Genomic DNA, 14,504 nt, shown 5'->3' with positions numbered 1-14,504 from the left:
CATGCTGAGGATGTTTTAAGTGGAAAAAACCCTGCTCACTTCCCTGACTGAAAAGGGGTGTTACCCTGGCCATTGCCACAGAAGTCTTCAGGTCCTGTGAATAAAGAGGCACTACATAACTGCAGATTATTAGCAGAATGCAGCATAAGACAACACTGTGCTGGATCACGGTGTTTTTCCGCAGACTGAGCAACTCCTTTTAGCAGATATCAAAGTTTGACAGCTCTAGGAACAGCCAGAACAATCACTATCATTTTCCTCCTGTTGTGTTAGAACTAGAGCCTTCCAGCCACAACACAGGTGAGCAGAGTGGCAGCAAAAAAGAACCTAAATATTGTCATGAAAGTAAGATGGGTTTTAAGCAAAGGCTTTATTTTCAGACTCCAATTGCAGCCATGAGCTAGAGTGACTGCAGGTGCCACACCGCTCCTACATTTTGAGGGAAGAGAAGGGAGTCCTTGATTTATTTCAAATGTGGCACAGGCCCATGGTTCACTGATGGTCATTCAGGCAAGCACAAATAGCTCCTTTCTCCCCACAATCATGGAAACAAGCTTTGAGCCTCACGGACCACAAGTAGGTGACCTCAGGCTCTGGCCCTTAAAAACCAGAGTCCTGCATACAGCTACCTTACCATCACAAGATGAACTGTCCCCTTCTGCTTCCCTGCTAAGTTTCATATATGAAGCAGTCAGCAGAGCACAAAGAAAGGCAGAGTAGCATCCCCTAGCCAAGTGTGCTATCCCTAGCAGCCCTCCTAGAAGCTGAAAGCAAGACATTTCACCCAGCTTGGTCAAGTCAACAGACTTCTCTTTGCACAATACCACAGACCCATGTAATGCTGGGGGAAGCCAGGCAGCAAATCCTGCCATGGGGAAAGAGCTCACGTGTGGATGGCTCCAGGGGAAAATTCAGCCCTCAGCTTTTTTGCATCTCTGACTACTCACAGTGGCAAAGCAACTCCACAGGGAATCACCAACAGCCATTCCTTGCATGCAGCAGAAGCAGGACAAGCAACAATGCTTTAAAAAGTCTCCCGCAGATCTTAAACTCATCTGGAGGACTTACCACTGAACTAAAGCAGCATGACATCTCAGGCAAAAAAAAACCCAAACAAAAAAATATGTATTACCTCTGCCAAAGGAATCTGGCACTTGTCACTGCAGTTGTCCCTACGAAAGCTGCCATCACAAGCCTACGCCTGGTCCTTGGGTGATGTGCCGTCCCATGGTAACGCCGTGAAACAGCGGACAGCCCTGCTGCAACAGGAAGAAGTCGAAGGCGAAACATCCTGTGGAGTAAGAACAACATATTAGTAAAGCAACAAATGGCTTCAACTATCCCAACCAGATAGTTGTTCGCAAGTTGTTTCTTGAATAGGAAAAGTTACAGAAAATAACTGTCACAGACATTTATTAGCTGTTCTGCAATAGGCACATAACCTAATAAATAGATAATTACAAGTGTTACATACTGGTGTACACCTGGCTGACACATCCTCACTACTTACTCAGCTGTTCTTACAGCATTTCTTCAAATTCCTCTTAAGCCTTCCTCCAGCACACCTCATTAAGATGAAATATTTGCACGCTTCCACCCAAGTGCTAAGTCACAGAAGATGCAGGTAGATCTTACACACAAGTATAGCAGATAAGAGCCATTTGGCCACAGGGAAAGACACAGCTGGATTTTAAATGGCAAATTAAACCAAGTAACAAGAAACCTACCAAACAAACCCCAACCCAGTCATTATAAATTTCCCTAAGAAAACCCTACAGCTCTTAATCACTTTTTTTATCTACCCTGGAGCAAATAATTTATATCAAACTTTAAATATAAGGCAAGTTTCAAAGCATCAAAACTTGTAAAACACAATCCATACCTCAGTACACACACACCAGTACACAGACAAACAGAAAACCAGAACTACAAATCCAAACATTATTACAACAGAGGAAAGTGAACTGCAAAAAACTTCACCTCATCACACACACCAGCTACAGGAGACAAAGCAATTTTTGCTAGCTCACAAGACTGAAGGTGAAGGGTAAATGTCACCCTTGAAAGGGAAAGGTGCTGTATCTTTAGTGAAATAAAGGTTTTATTTCTAACTGATGCAAATTCCTTTTGCAGATTGTAGGGTCAGCCTTAAAAAAAAATAAATTTGGAACAGAACAGTATAGAACTCCCAAGGCCAGCAAAAATGTTGGAAGTGGAAAGCACGGGAGCAGTGGCCCATTTTTTTGTTTTGTTCCCCATTCTTGCTGGTTTGCTCAAATACTCCCAGCCAGCAAATAACCACAGAATACAAAACTGAAGTCACATCTATTGGTTTTTATTTGTTTTTGCAACACAAGATGCCACCACACCATTCTGCTAAACCATTAACTTCCAACAATGAGAATCTTGGGACCATTTTGTGCAAACATATCTTACGTGTGTGGCGTGTTATCCCATTTCAGCTATAAAGAGTTGAATATATTACCGCCCTTTTCCGCTGATTAAAGCAACACACAGCTCAAGATTTCATAATGTGAACCAGTGATGTGAACTTAGGGAGGAGAAGAGAGAAAGAGGAAGGGAAGACGCACATAAAATATTCAGCAGCTAATTTTGAGTGCCAGAGCTCAATATCCTTTAAGGTGGTGGAGATGCATCTCAATACTTCACAGCACAACCAAGAAAGGTGGTGAGGGGAAGACAAGCACAGATAATGAAAAATCATTAGAAAATCCCTTATCAGTGATTTTTCATACAGATCTAAGGCTTTTGCATGGTCCTGGGACAAGGGAGATGGAATGAAGCACCAGCAGCCAATGGCAGGCTGGAACAGAAGTTGCAATACTGCTCTTGCTGTGTATGTCAAAGCCACAGGGTGCCTATGCCTTGCCACCCTGGTTTATGGGCAAATACTGCGAACTTTACTGCTCACAGCTACTGCATCTCAGCAGCATCCATTTTATATTCATCTGTGCACATACCAACCCCCAAATTTCCAGTGGGCATTCCCATTTTGTTTATTCCTTTAAAAATAAATAGGCTTAAAATTAAAGTTTGAATGGAACACAGCCAGTCAACGGCGCTTATTCTCCAGTCTTCTCCAGTTCTGAACAACAGAAGATTGTTATGAAAAACAGCTCTTATTTCAAATTTAAAGTTATTTTCCATCCTACACAAACCTGATGTTGCCATTTCATCTCCAGGGACTAACTTCTGTTTCATATGCAGAGAAAAATCTGCATTTTCTGTTTTCACCAAGAAGTAAATGTTGCCCTTACTTGGGTTCTGCATCCTAATTACAGCTTTATATGCATAAGATGCAATGGATAAGGGAAATCTTGCCACTATCACTTAATCAGCCAAAACAAAAGTCAAGCCCCACAGTGCTTACTTTTGAGCTTGATGAGATTTTTACAACATTTCAGATTGTTGGCTTTAGTACTGAATAAATGTTTGTCCTGTCTGAGCCCTAAGAAACACTATATCATCTGCTTTGTCCAAGTAATCTCCATCCTTGATGGTGGTGGAATGTTCACCCAGACAGCACTCTGTAACAATTGCCCAAGACAGCTGAAAGCAGGTGGTTCCCATAATAACCCTAAAATATAGAGTATCCTTATCTTGGAACAAAAACAAAAAAAGCACTTTGTAAGCTGAATTTTCCATGCTTTCCATCTGTGATTTTACAATCTCACTTCTTTTTTTTTTTTAATTCAAAAGCAGCATGATATTTGCTATGTTTCGTTAAAAGCTCCAGGCACGTAAGCCAAGATCACTTGAGAAAGCCGTGCTCACTTTTAAAAAGATTAAAAATAAGCACCTTGCCCAAACTGCAGCAATGAAAAGCTTAACACCACGATCTGCAGTAGAATAAGGAATAAAACTGAGATAAAGTATAAAACTCCCAAGAACAGATGTGATTACAGCTTATAATAACAATCTCAATTCTTGCAGGATTTAATGCAATAAATGATTATTTTATTTTCATTTATAGGATACAACAAAGTAGCTCAGAGGAAAAAAACCCCCACAATCTCCATAATACTGAAAATAAGGACCAAACATAAGTTACAATAATGTTCTAGCATTAGAGCTATAAGAAATCTGTAGATCATAATTTTGTTTCTAAGAGATAAGCCAGTAAGTTCTTCCTCAAAATAGCTCTACTTTCAGAGACTGACTTAACATCCTTAGACAAAAGAAAGAGTGGGGGCTTGTTTCCCTGAAAAGAATGACATATCTGCTTTTATTTATGCCACGAGACACAGGTATTGTTATTTTTTAAGCAGAAGAGTCAACCTACAGACCTCAGGATTTAAAAACAGAAGTTTTGATGACTGTCTGCTCCACCAAAACTCAATCCTCAGAGCCCAAGCATTCGAAAAAACTGAGCCACCCAACAAAAAAAAAAAACTCCACCTTACCCAAAACCCTCACCAGATGAGATGTGAGAGCCCATCCTGGTACCTGGCTCTCTTTGTCCACTTTGGCACCGTGTTTTTGTGCCCTGGCTCCGTGGTTTGAGCTGTGTTTCTGCACCAGCAGCTGCAGCAGCTCTCACAGCCATCAGGCAAGTGCTCAGGGCCCTGCTCTATGGGTACATGTAGCTGGCAAGATGCAACAGCATAGAGCTTGCTATATTTGTAATTTAGCATTAAACATGTTAGCGTCTTGAACATCCAGGAAACCCACAAAGCCATTAGGAAAGTACCACTTCCAATCTGACACACAACGGGCAAACTAAGGACATCCAGATCATGTTAAAAGAAATGCAAAAGTGTTTCAACAATTATATACATTCTGGCTTGATGTGGGTATTTTATTTCCCCAAACAATGATCTGCTGTCCGCTAACATGTTTTGCGAGGGAATTCAGACAAGCTCTCTCCTTCTCCCCCCTGCCATGTTCACAGCATTAAGACTCCTGCCCTGGACTTTTTCAGTTGAAGTACTGAGGCCTGAGCAACAGGCCCTGAGCCAAAGCTGACCTCTAGATGAACCTGACAAACAAATGGTTTTTTTATATATGTATATATTTGGTATCCAATCATTAGCAAAATATGCATGATCATTAGTTAAAGATGTAGCTTAGACAGAATATAATCATTCGCAAAGATATAGTGCATCCTTCCTTGCTTAGGGGCAGGTAGTCAAGGCTATGAAACCAGGTACGTGGCCTTGTTTGCAAACCAGTGGTTAAAATCAAGCTGCTAAGGAAGACTCCCTTGGTTCCTCCCTGAGCCCTGGACCAGGCTTCAGCGCGATCCAAGAGGAGAGCGAAACCAGATGCTTCGACATTGGACATTAGGTGAGCTTGTTTATTCAACAGTATAAAAGTTGGACCCTCTTACAGCAACTTTGGAGACCTCACCTACAAGTGGACGCACTGCGTAGCCAAATCCTTACTGTAGCAGGGGATCCCCAGCAACAGAGGATCTGGACGATGGTAATGTATTAAGGCAGTAGGTAATGTATCTTTCTTAACTATATTCTGTCATATGTAGTAATGATCAGGTGCATTACTTAGTCTTGCTTTATTCTTCCTGCATTATTTCACTTACTATTCTATTGCTTTAAATGTAAGTAAAGATAAACTCACTTCTTTAACTAGGTGTCTGTTCCCTTTGTGCTGACCCCATCTATTGACAAAACACCAGTGCACATAAGAATTAGCAGATCCCAGCTCTTGCATCCTTTTTCAGATACCAAAAGAACAAAAAGACTTGCTCGTGGTTTTCCAGCACCAGTATCTCAGCCCAGGAAAAGGAACTTCCGTTCACACTTGGGTAGCCCACAGCACTGAACTTCTTGTAGTCCTTTTGGGCAATCCAGAACAGCCTCAGTTTTTAGGATGAAACACACCTAAAGCAGGGGTTTTATGTCAAAGGTGGCCTCACAGTAGCACAAACATGTGAAAGGAGTAAGCTGATGGGTGTTTAATATTTCATCAGAGAAGGGTTCACAGGCACTTTTTATTTGAGCAATTTTACTAGGACATGGTAAGCCTGCACATCAGGGCAGAATGTAAATTGTAAATTTAAATGAAAAATACTGTTATGTAATATCTTCTCAAAACAGATTTGCATTTACGAGGCACTGCTTAGGCATATAGACTTCTGCAGGGACTGGCTGAGATGGAATCACTAAGAACTGAAAGAGCTTTCTGGAGCCGTGTGTTTATCAAAAAGCAAAGTCTGACATTGCCAGAGCAGACCAAGACACCCTGGCCCAGAAGCTGCTGTACGAAAATTCCTCACCTATTTCCACCTCAGCCCCTGACTGTCAGTTGTACCTCACCCTTGCTCACTGAAGCAGCAACTCCAGAAGGCATGGGGTGCCCTGAAGCAGGAAGGCAGCAGCAGTAAAGCATGGATCTCATCTCTCAGCTCTCCTGTCTCTGTCTTCTCAAGAGGATTATTGGGAAGAGGTGAAGGAAAAATTGCAATGGGAAGAACAGTATGACAAATAAATCCAATGGGAAGGAAAAGTCAAGACACAAGGGAAAGGTCAAAGCAATCAGGATAGGTGTTTTACCATCAACACTAATAGAGATGCTTAAAATCATATGAGATACAGAAACCGTGTGTGTGTATGTGAACCTCTTAGCATCAAAGCTGCTTCCACCAAAATTAAGATATTAATTTTGACCTCTCCTCCCTCCAGTTCTCTGTACTTTGTTTAGAAAATGGTACCAGCAATAGCTATTTGTACAAGGGTGATTTGTACAAAGGGTGCCCCAGAGGTGGATTCCAGCTACCAAGATGTCTGGATCCACTCCTTGCCCCATCACCAAGAAAGACTAAACCACTCCTGCTCTTTTCCCCTCCAGAAACTCTAAATTTTCACCTTATCCAGTGCAATTTCAGATAAAGGATTACTCACATTACTGAAGTTATTAGCTTACCGAGACGCATAAATCAGTTTTGAAAATGCAAATGATATCCAGCAGCGAAAGTAATTTCTTCTCAGGTATGAGATAGGGCAATATTTGATCACATTAATTTCACTAGAGAGGGAAACCACATTTGTTTCAGAGCATGATTTAAATTGATGAAAAGTCCACAATGCATCAATCGATAACACACTGCCAGGTCTTTAGAAGAAACCTAAGCCATAGCCTGGCAATTTCTTTTTAACTGTCATTGCAGTAAGGGTTCATCTTTTCCTAAAATCCTCCACCCTGAAAATGCACATTTCCCAATGCTACAGCTCGGTAACTACACCATCGCTTGTCCTCCCCTTGGGGACAATCAATGCCATCCCTCAAATAGCCAGATTTAGTATTAAACTTCATTCTGCTCTGAATGCAGCTGCTATTAAAGCCATACTATTGCATTTCATAACATGTCTTAAAATTCAGTCTAATATTGCACTACCAACACGTTTTGGCATTCTGAAATCACCTCACCGTTAATGTGGCTTATTGAGTGTAACAATTTACCAGGATGATACACATTAAGACTCTATTATACCATCCTCACCTCACAAGTTATTTTATTCTGCCAAATTGATCATTTAGCATAAGACAAAATGAAAATAAAACAGCAAACCCATGACTAGTTGGAATCCAACTTGTTAAACTACCACTTATAGGCACAGGTGGTATTCTCAATTTAATGTATACATCCTTACTATTAACTATATTTAAATTAAGGAAAATGCAGGTTTCTCTGTCACTACCAGTTCCTCTAATTCCTCCCCTATTTTTAAGCTCCACATACCCACACCTGGGCTCTCACTGCTTGAAAACTAATCTTCTATCTCAGGATGATCTGCATTTCCTAGCAAATACTATACAGAAGAAATAACCATCTCTCCTTGGGCTGTACAAGTCACCCATGCCAATTTCTACTAAATCTGCTTCCACAGGAGCATCACCTTAGACTGCAGCAATCTGGCCAGAGAACAGTCACAAACCCCCAACACAGCTGTGCAGAGAACCTAGATTAAAACTGACAAGACTGAAAATAATTTTATTGATCTTCAGTGCCAAGTAGAGAAGACACTGTATTGTGGTGACACACACAAGACTTTTGATTTAGCTTTAATAAAGCATTATTAGTAATTGCAACTGGATTATTTATAAGGGTGTAGGTCAGCAACTAGCTTCGTCTTGATCTCCCCTTGAAAGGGAGACAGGAGTGTCTACTCACTAGGGAAAAATCTTTTCCTATGTGCCTTTGAACATTTAAAGTATACTTAAGATAAAGACTTTGGTGCCATCTAAAATGGCAGAAGAGACACCAGATGGCAAGCTCAACAGCAACCCCAAATCTAACTTGCTAGCTGAGTCATTAGAGGACTTGCGAGTGGATGCAGCCAGCAGGAATTGCAGCTTTTGAGAAACAAATAAAAAATATCAGTTTACCCAAACAAAGTAACTGTGTTACCATCTGTTGCAGCAGCACTGCAAATAGCACCTTCAGCACGGTCAAAATATTAGCTTGCTCTTTCAGTCAGTTTCCAGCAATGCACAGTAGGTTTTTAAGGAGCAACTACAATCTTCCACAGAAATCAATGCCAGAAGTTGCTTTTTCCTGGTTAAAGTTTTCCTTTCCCCCAAAATGCAGCCTATTCCTTGGGCTCTTCCACCTAGAAACCATTACAGTAAACCTCAGCATTAACAAGCTCCCTACTACCATCTCCATAGGAGCCAGAGGTAACTAGTAGAGCTGCAAAACCAAAAACAAAATAAAAAAAAAACCACTTCTCACCCCCTATTAAGGATAATGACCCTGTTTCATGAGCTACTTCCACCTTAATCAGTTCAATGTGAAATCTTCTTTTTCCAAGCACTATTCCTAAATACTCAGGCTGTGTGGCAAACCTGCCACATAGGCAGGCACACCAGAGCAAAGACATTTTTGCAGGAGGAAAAAAACGACACTGATTCAAGGAGCAAAGGTTTGTCAAGAGAACTATTGGCAGAGGGGTAGAAACATAATACTTCTGCCTTTTTCTGTAGAAAGTCACAGCCAGCAGGAATAAGGCTTGGTTGCTTAATGACCCGAGTGATTTAACTTGACTTGCACAATCTGTGTCGATGGGATGTGATTTTCCTGATAATTCCTAACTTTTGCACCAAATAGAAAAACCCTCCTTGAAGCTCCTGCCTTTTCTCCAGCCAACGGCCACCTAACTGCATGTACCTTACCATAACAAACAAACAAGAATATCTCAGAACAGTTAAAAGTAGGTTTAAGAAGTGTTTATGGCTTACTTGGTTCCAAGCTGGTGCTAATTCTTAATAAACGTGTTTCACAAGAAAATACTGCTGAAAGAAAAATGTAAGTAGTTTGAAGAAAAAGCAAAAGCCTCACTAGGCTGTGAAGGTGACAATTCAACAGGCTTGAGTTATCTGCAGACAAACGTACAGCTCTAGAAAAAGACATTTCATTTTGGAGGTATGACAGGCAGCAGATCATCCCAGAATTTGACACTGAAGTCTGTACCTCTTTTCCTCTCAGACAAGGAGGAGAAAGACTTGTGAACCCACTGAGAACTTGAATTTGAATATCACCATATGGTCATTTCTTCCTTTCCCATTCTCTCTTTTAAACAGAAATATCACCTACCTCAGCAATAGCCACTTGCTTCTTTAGAAAACGCCTCTCCTGCCCAAAAAGTCACACTTTGGTGGCACACATCCAAAGAAATTTTAAATAAAAATCTACCGAAACAAACAAAAAAGTGACAGCATCTGCATTTCACCTACCAGATGGCAATTTCTTCTGAATTCCAGAGAAGGGCACTGGTTCCCCCCAGAAAAATGAAAAGTAAGTCTGAACTCCTGCAGCTGCTTTTCCAGAAACGCCTTATTGGATTAGCTTGAATTTCAGACAGAAAAAAAAAAAAAAAAAAAAAAGAATACAGATAATCCTGGCTAGTGCCTTATGCTTTTAGAACATGACCTGAGGAGCTCACTTTCAGCTTGAAAACGCTGGCAACAAATACTTGGCTCCACCCAAGGTGGCCAGACAGATAGCACACTGCCTGCTCACACACTTATCTGGAGCAAAGGCCCCACCAAGCAGAGGACCCGATGAGTCACAGTGCCTGGCCACTACCACACACCACTTCTCTCCCTGCAGCCATGAAACCTAGACAGATAATTGGAGGACGGAGGAGTTTTACTTTGCAGTCCACCAAAACTTCAGCCAACAAGAAAAAATAGGGATCATCTTCATGGAAACAGCAAGCCATAGTTACAGACTGTAAGAAGAGATGTAGAGAAACACCGCCACATATCAGTGCTTTTAGGGTTTAAATTAATGGGGTGGGGGGATGGGGACACGACTGGAATTCCTGGGCAACTCTAATATACTGCAAGCAAACCTGGTGCACACACACAGAGCATCTAATACAGTGACAATCCTCTTGTAGTCTTTAACACTGACTGGCATAAGGCAGAGATCAATTCTTGCAGATCTTGTGTTTGTATCGTAGCTAAGATTTCAGTGAAAAAAATAGAACTAGTCTTCTAGCTCTTGAAGCAAAAATGCCAGAAACAGAAGTTTGCATCAAATGACAACACAGATGTTGAATTGGTGGTACATAATGCAACTAGTCTATACAGATACTGGGTCTGATTGTGATGTTGCCATAGACCAGATTTGTCTGCATCACAGACTGACATACTACAAATATTGTAAAGCTACACGCATTCACAGGTCTCATGTTTCAAGCACAGGTCAGCTGCAGCATTGCTCATCTCAAACCAGGATCATCTTTCTCGCTGTCCACATGAGAATCTTGGGTTTCACTTCAAAGGGCTATAAACTCTAAGAGAAAAAACTAAGAATTTGAGCTTGAGAGACCCTGGAGACTTAAATGAACCCCACCCCCCCACAACCCAGAGAAGGCAGCTTTTTTCTATTTTAAAAACACAACCTGGAAACGGTTACTTTAAGCTAGTGATTTGTTTTGTCAAGGAAGGGTCACAAGTTGTAGGGACAGAAAGGAAACCCTGTAACAAATCAAAGGCTGTTTATGCAAAGCATTTAAGGCCACACATTCACAGCTATTATAAATCAGCACAAGCAGCTGGCCTGCCCCCACCTGTGCATTCCCACCTTGTGCCAGCCCCAACACAAAACTCCAAGTTAAAAGGATCAGCACTTTGGTCTGCTCTGCCTTCTCATACCCACATCCACAGTAGTGTCATCCAAGACAAAAGGATCTCTTCACACAGTAGTACTTCCAGCTCTGAGCAATGGTGGGACAGCAATTAAAAGCTGCTCTTGACAGAGGTTAAATCCAGAATGCATGAAAGGAAACTTTATGGCAGGTTTCTGGGGGAGGAGGCGGAGTCACTGCACTCACAGACAAGGTAGCAAACAAAGATAACCCAGAATTTACTAGCCAAGGACTTTCGGCTAATACTACAGTGCCGCAGTATAACAATGCATGATATGAACGGTCAAGCTGTCCATTTTTTCTGTTTGATAGTATCTTAAATCTTTCACTAACGGGCAAGCCTGCCAGACTTTTGGATATGTGATTAGGCAGATAAAGTGCAATTCAGACTCTACTGTGAGTCCTTGCATTTCTTAATAAAAGTGCCAGCTGCCTCACCTTAAAGATACATAGCCATCCCCCCATCAAGAGGCAGCCATGCCATTTGCAACAAACCTTTCTTAAAACCATTGTAAAAAAAAGATGCAATACCATTCTTCTCAAAGGCCCTGGCTAACGTTTGCTACTGAAGAATCCCAAACAGCATCATGCCACCAAAAGTCTATCTACATGAGGACACATTTTTGCTAACACCCCTGCAACATCCCAGCAGAAAGACACAGCATTTGGAAAATTAACTTTTTTTTTTATTGCTATACACAAGCATCCTCAGCTCTACTGTATTGAGCTGTGTTAAAATACAGTGGACCAGTAAAACCACTGCAAACTCACGCAGTATAAAAAAAAGTATTTACATATCCCAGCTCAGTCCATTTCAAGAAGCGTTAACGCAAGTGGAATGACATCCAACAACATTTTTTTGTATAATAAACCTCATATGATCTCTACAGAACTTACTTTACTCAAGAAATGCAAAAGTAGTTGTTACCACATTCTAGATCTAAACATAGCTGATGGTTGCCTCAAATATCACCTGACAAACGTAATGCTTATGGGATAGTGCTCCAAAGCCTTCCTGAGACTTGAGAGGATGCAAGTCTTGCAGTTTGCTCTGTTAAATTGCCTAAGGACAACAATACAATCTCTCCTCTCAAAACACCACCTGCTTACCCAGCGTTACACCACTGACTTCTCAGCCCAAGATGCACAACAGGAACATATACAGTGAAGTTACACAAAGACTAATGAGATGCAGCGAGCTCCAGAGCGCCCCCATAGACAGACATTAATGATGTAGGCAAGGCACACCATTCTTTTTCCTCCAGAGCACGAAATTCCAAATTCTTCAGTTCAGGAAGCGTAAATATCAAAAAAGTTTCTGCAGAAAATGGGTCATTTGGACAACAAGCTGTTTTCACAAGTATACAAACAAAGGTTACATGGGCTTAAGATACACTGTTGAATATAGGCATTATACCCTTGCCAACATACTACTGAATACCAGAAAGTTTAAGGGGACGGTTATCAGCCACAGGACCCTCCATGGCAGTAGCTATATTGGCTGAAGAAGCTGCTGCCTGAAACTGGTGGCCAACACAACCCCCTGCAGAGTCACAGAGAAGCAGGCCATGATGACACTAGAACACATTTCCCTTGCACCCCTGGGCTGGCCAAGCAACGTGATGCTCCAGGTGGACAAACGCACAAAGTTTAAGCGTCTTTAGTTACGTTTTGGTTGTTTGGTTTGTTTTTTGTTTTAAGTTAAGATACCTCCCGATGTTCACATACATTTTTACTGAGTGCACAGAAATAGTGAATAGGATTGTTTTCTTTAGTGTGTTGTTTCCCATCCACCCCCCATGTTTTATCAATGTGACATAACTGATGTTGGGTTGACAGGAAGCTCTAGGCAGCAAACTTCTTTCACAGCTTGCTCCCATGCCTGCTTCACTCCTTCTTCCAAACCACACAGCACTGCCCGTGGTATTCCAACAGAAACGTCAGCACAACTTTGCACATTGCAAAAAGACAAGGTGTTTTCCTACAGCTTTAGGAAAAATCTTGGGTGAACACTTTCAGAACAATTCCAAACAGGGCAAATTTAAGGGTAAGTATCAGCCAGATGATTAATTCAGTTAAAAGTACCTGAGAGCAAAGCCACAACATGCTATGAGTCGTGTAACATCCTCACCTGTAGTGCGAGTGTACTTGCTCCCTACCTGCGGGTCAAGTGGTCATGAAGCACCCAGGGAATAATTTTTTAGTGGTTGCAGAGCTGTGTTCTAAAAACAAGAAACAAACACAATAAAGATTATAACTCTCTGCTGCCAGCAACATGCTGCACACTATTTCTCTCCAGGCAGTCATGCTCTGCAATTCTGTGCTCTCACATACGCATCTCAGACTGCCTGCCACATAAAGTCAGGAGGAGAAAAACGGTCACACAGCTGATTAAAACAAAAAAGCAGCCAGGCCTTTACTTTAACTGCAGTCCAAGATGGCACTCGGGGTTTCCAGAGGAGAAAGCCTCAAAAAAATCCTGCCTTGTCTGACCTGCCCACCCCAAGTCAACAGACCCCACTAAACAGATTTACCAGCTTTCCCAGGCAGCTCATTAAACTAAAGGCAAATAGGTAATACACGAATCATGTCACAATAAATATCAGGCCCTTCTATACTTTCAGCAGTTTATTAACCCAAATTAACCCTAAAGGTTTTTCCAAAGACAAACTGCACATCAAACACAGTCTGGCCACCCAGTGAAGTTAAAGCTGTTTAACAACCCGCTATTAGGAAGAGTTGCTTTGACATGAGCTATAACGCACAGCAATAACTCGCACAGCCTCGGCAACACGGCGCGCAACCCCCTACAGCAACAACACAAGTCAACCAAAACCAGGGAGCTGAGGCCCAACTTCTGGAACCGCCCGAGTGCTCCCCAAAGCCCCCGGCGGCCCCACCGACCCAGACGCGCCGAGGGGACCCAGCGTCTTTCCCAGCCAGAAAAGCTAAGTGCTGGAACGGAGGCACAGACCCTAAGGTTTATTCCATAGGGAAGAAACCATGGTATCACTGCAGGGCCCCGGGGGACTGGGGAGCCACAGCACGTCACGCCGAGACCCTGGCACCCGGAAAGCCCGCCTTCCCCGGGCAGCGGCTCTCCTCAGCTCACAGGCCCCGGCCCCTCTGCCCCGGGCCTGGGCCCCTCCCCAGCCCGTTTCACGGTAAGCACCCGCCTACGTGCCCCCAAGCCCGCTCCCGCCAGGACACGGTGAAGGGAAGGGAGGGGAGGGCCAGGCGGAACGGAGGCGCCGTACCCCGCCGCCGGCTGCTGGGGAGCGGGTAGGGAACCCCCATCGCGGCCGGCCCGCCCGTCCCGCCCGCGCTCACCTCGGCCCGGCCGCCCGTCCCGCCGCCCCGCCCACCACG

The 14,504-nt window shown here is 42.7% G+C and overlaps 1 protein-coding gene across 5 annotated transcripts in view; it reads right to left on the bottom strand.

Annotated features, from left to right (window-relative positions):
- Positions 1–14,504, bottom strand: part of MICU1 (mitochondrial calcium uptake 1) — a 105,796-nt gene extending 91,292 nt beyond the window's left edge. Inside the window, exons 1-3 of one of the 5 annotated variants that reach the window (XM_056350774.1) lie at positions 14,466–14,504; positions 13,267–13,357; positions 1,133–1,291 (exon numbers count right to left, since the gene is read on the bottom strand). In XM_056350774.1, the coding sequence (XP_056206749.1) occupies positions 1,133–1,290 (158 nt within the window). In that variant the 5' untranslated portion in view covers position 1,291; positions 13,267–13,357; positions 14,466–14,504. Of the gene's footprint in view, positions 1–1,132; positions 1,292–9,714; positions 9,844–13,266; positions 13,358–14,392; positions 14,414–14,465 lie in introns of those variants that run through there. The other 4 variants (XM_056350778.1, XM_056350776.1, XM_056350775.1 and 1 more) reach the window with 4 other exon arrangements.

Source organism: Falco biarmicus, chromosome 9, assembly GCF_023638135.1.
Source record: "Falco biarmicus isolate bFalBia1 chromosome 9, bFalBia1.pri, whole genome shotgun sequence".
NCBI classification, from domain to species: Eukaryota; Metazoa; Chordata; class Aves; order Falconiformes; family Falconidae; genus Falco; species Falco biarmicus.
This window is presented reverse-complemented; position numbering and strand designations above follow the sequence as displayed.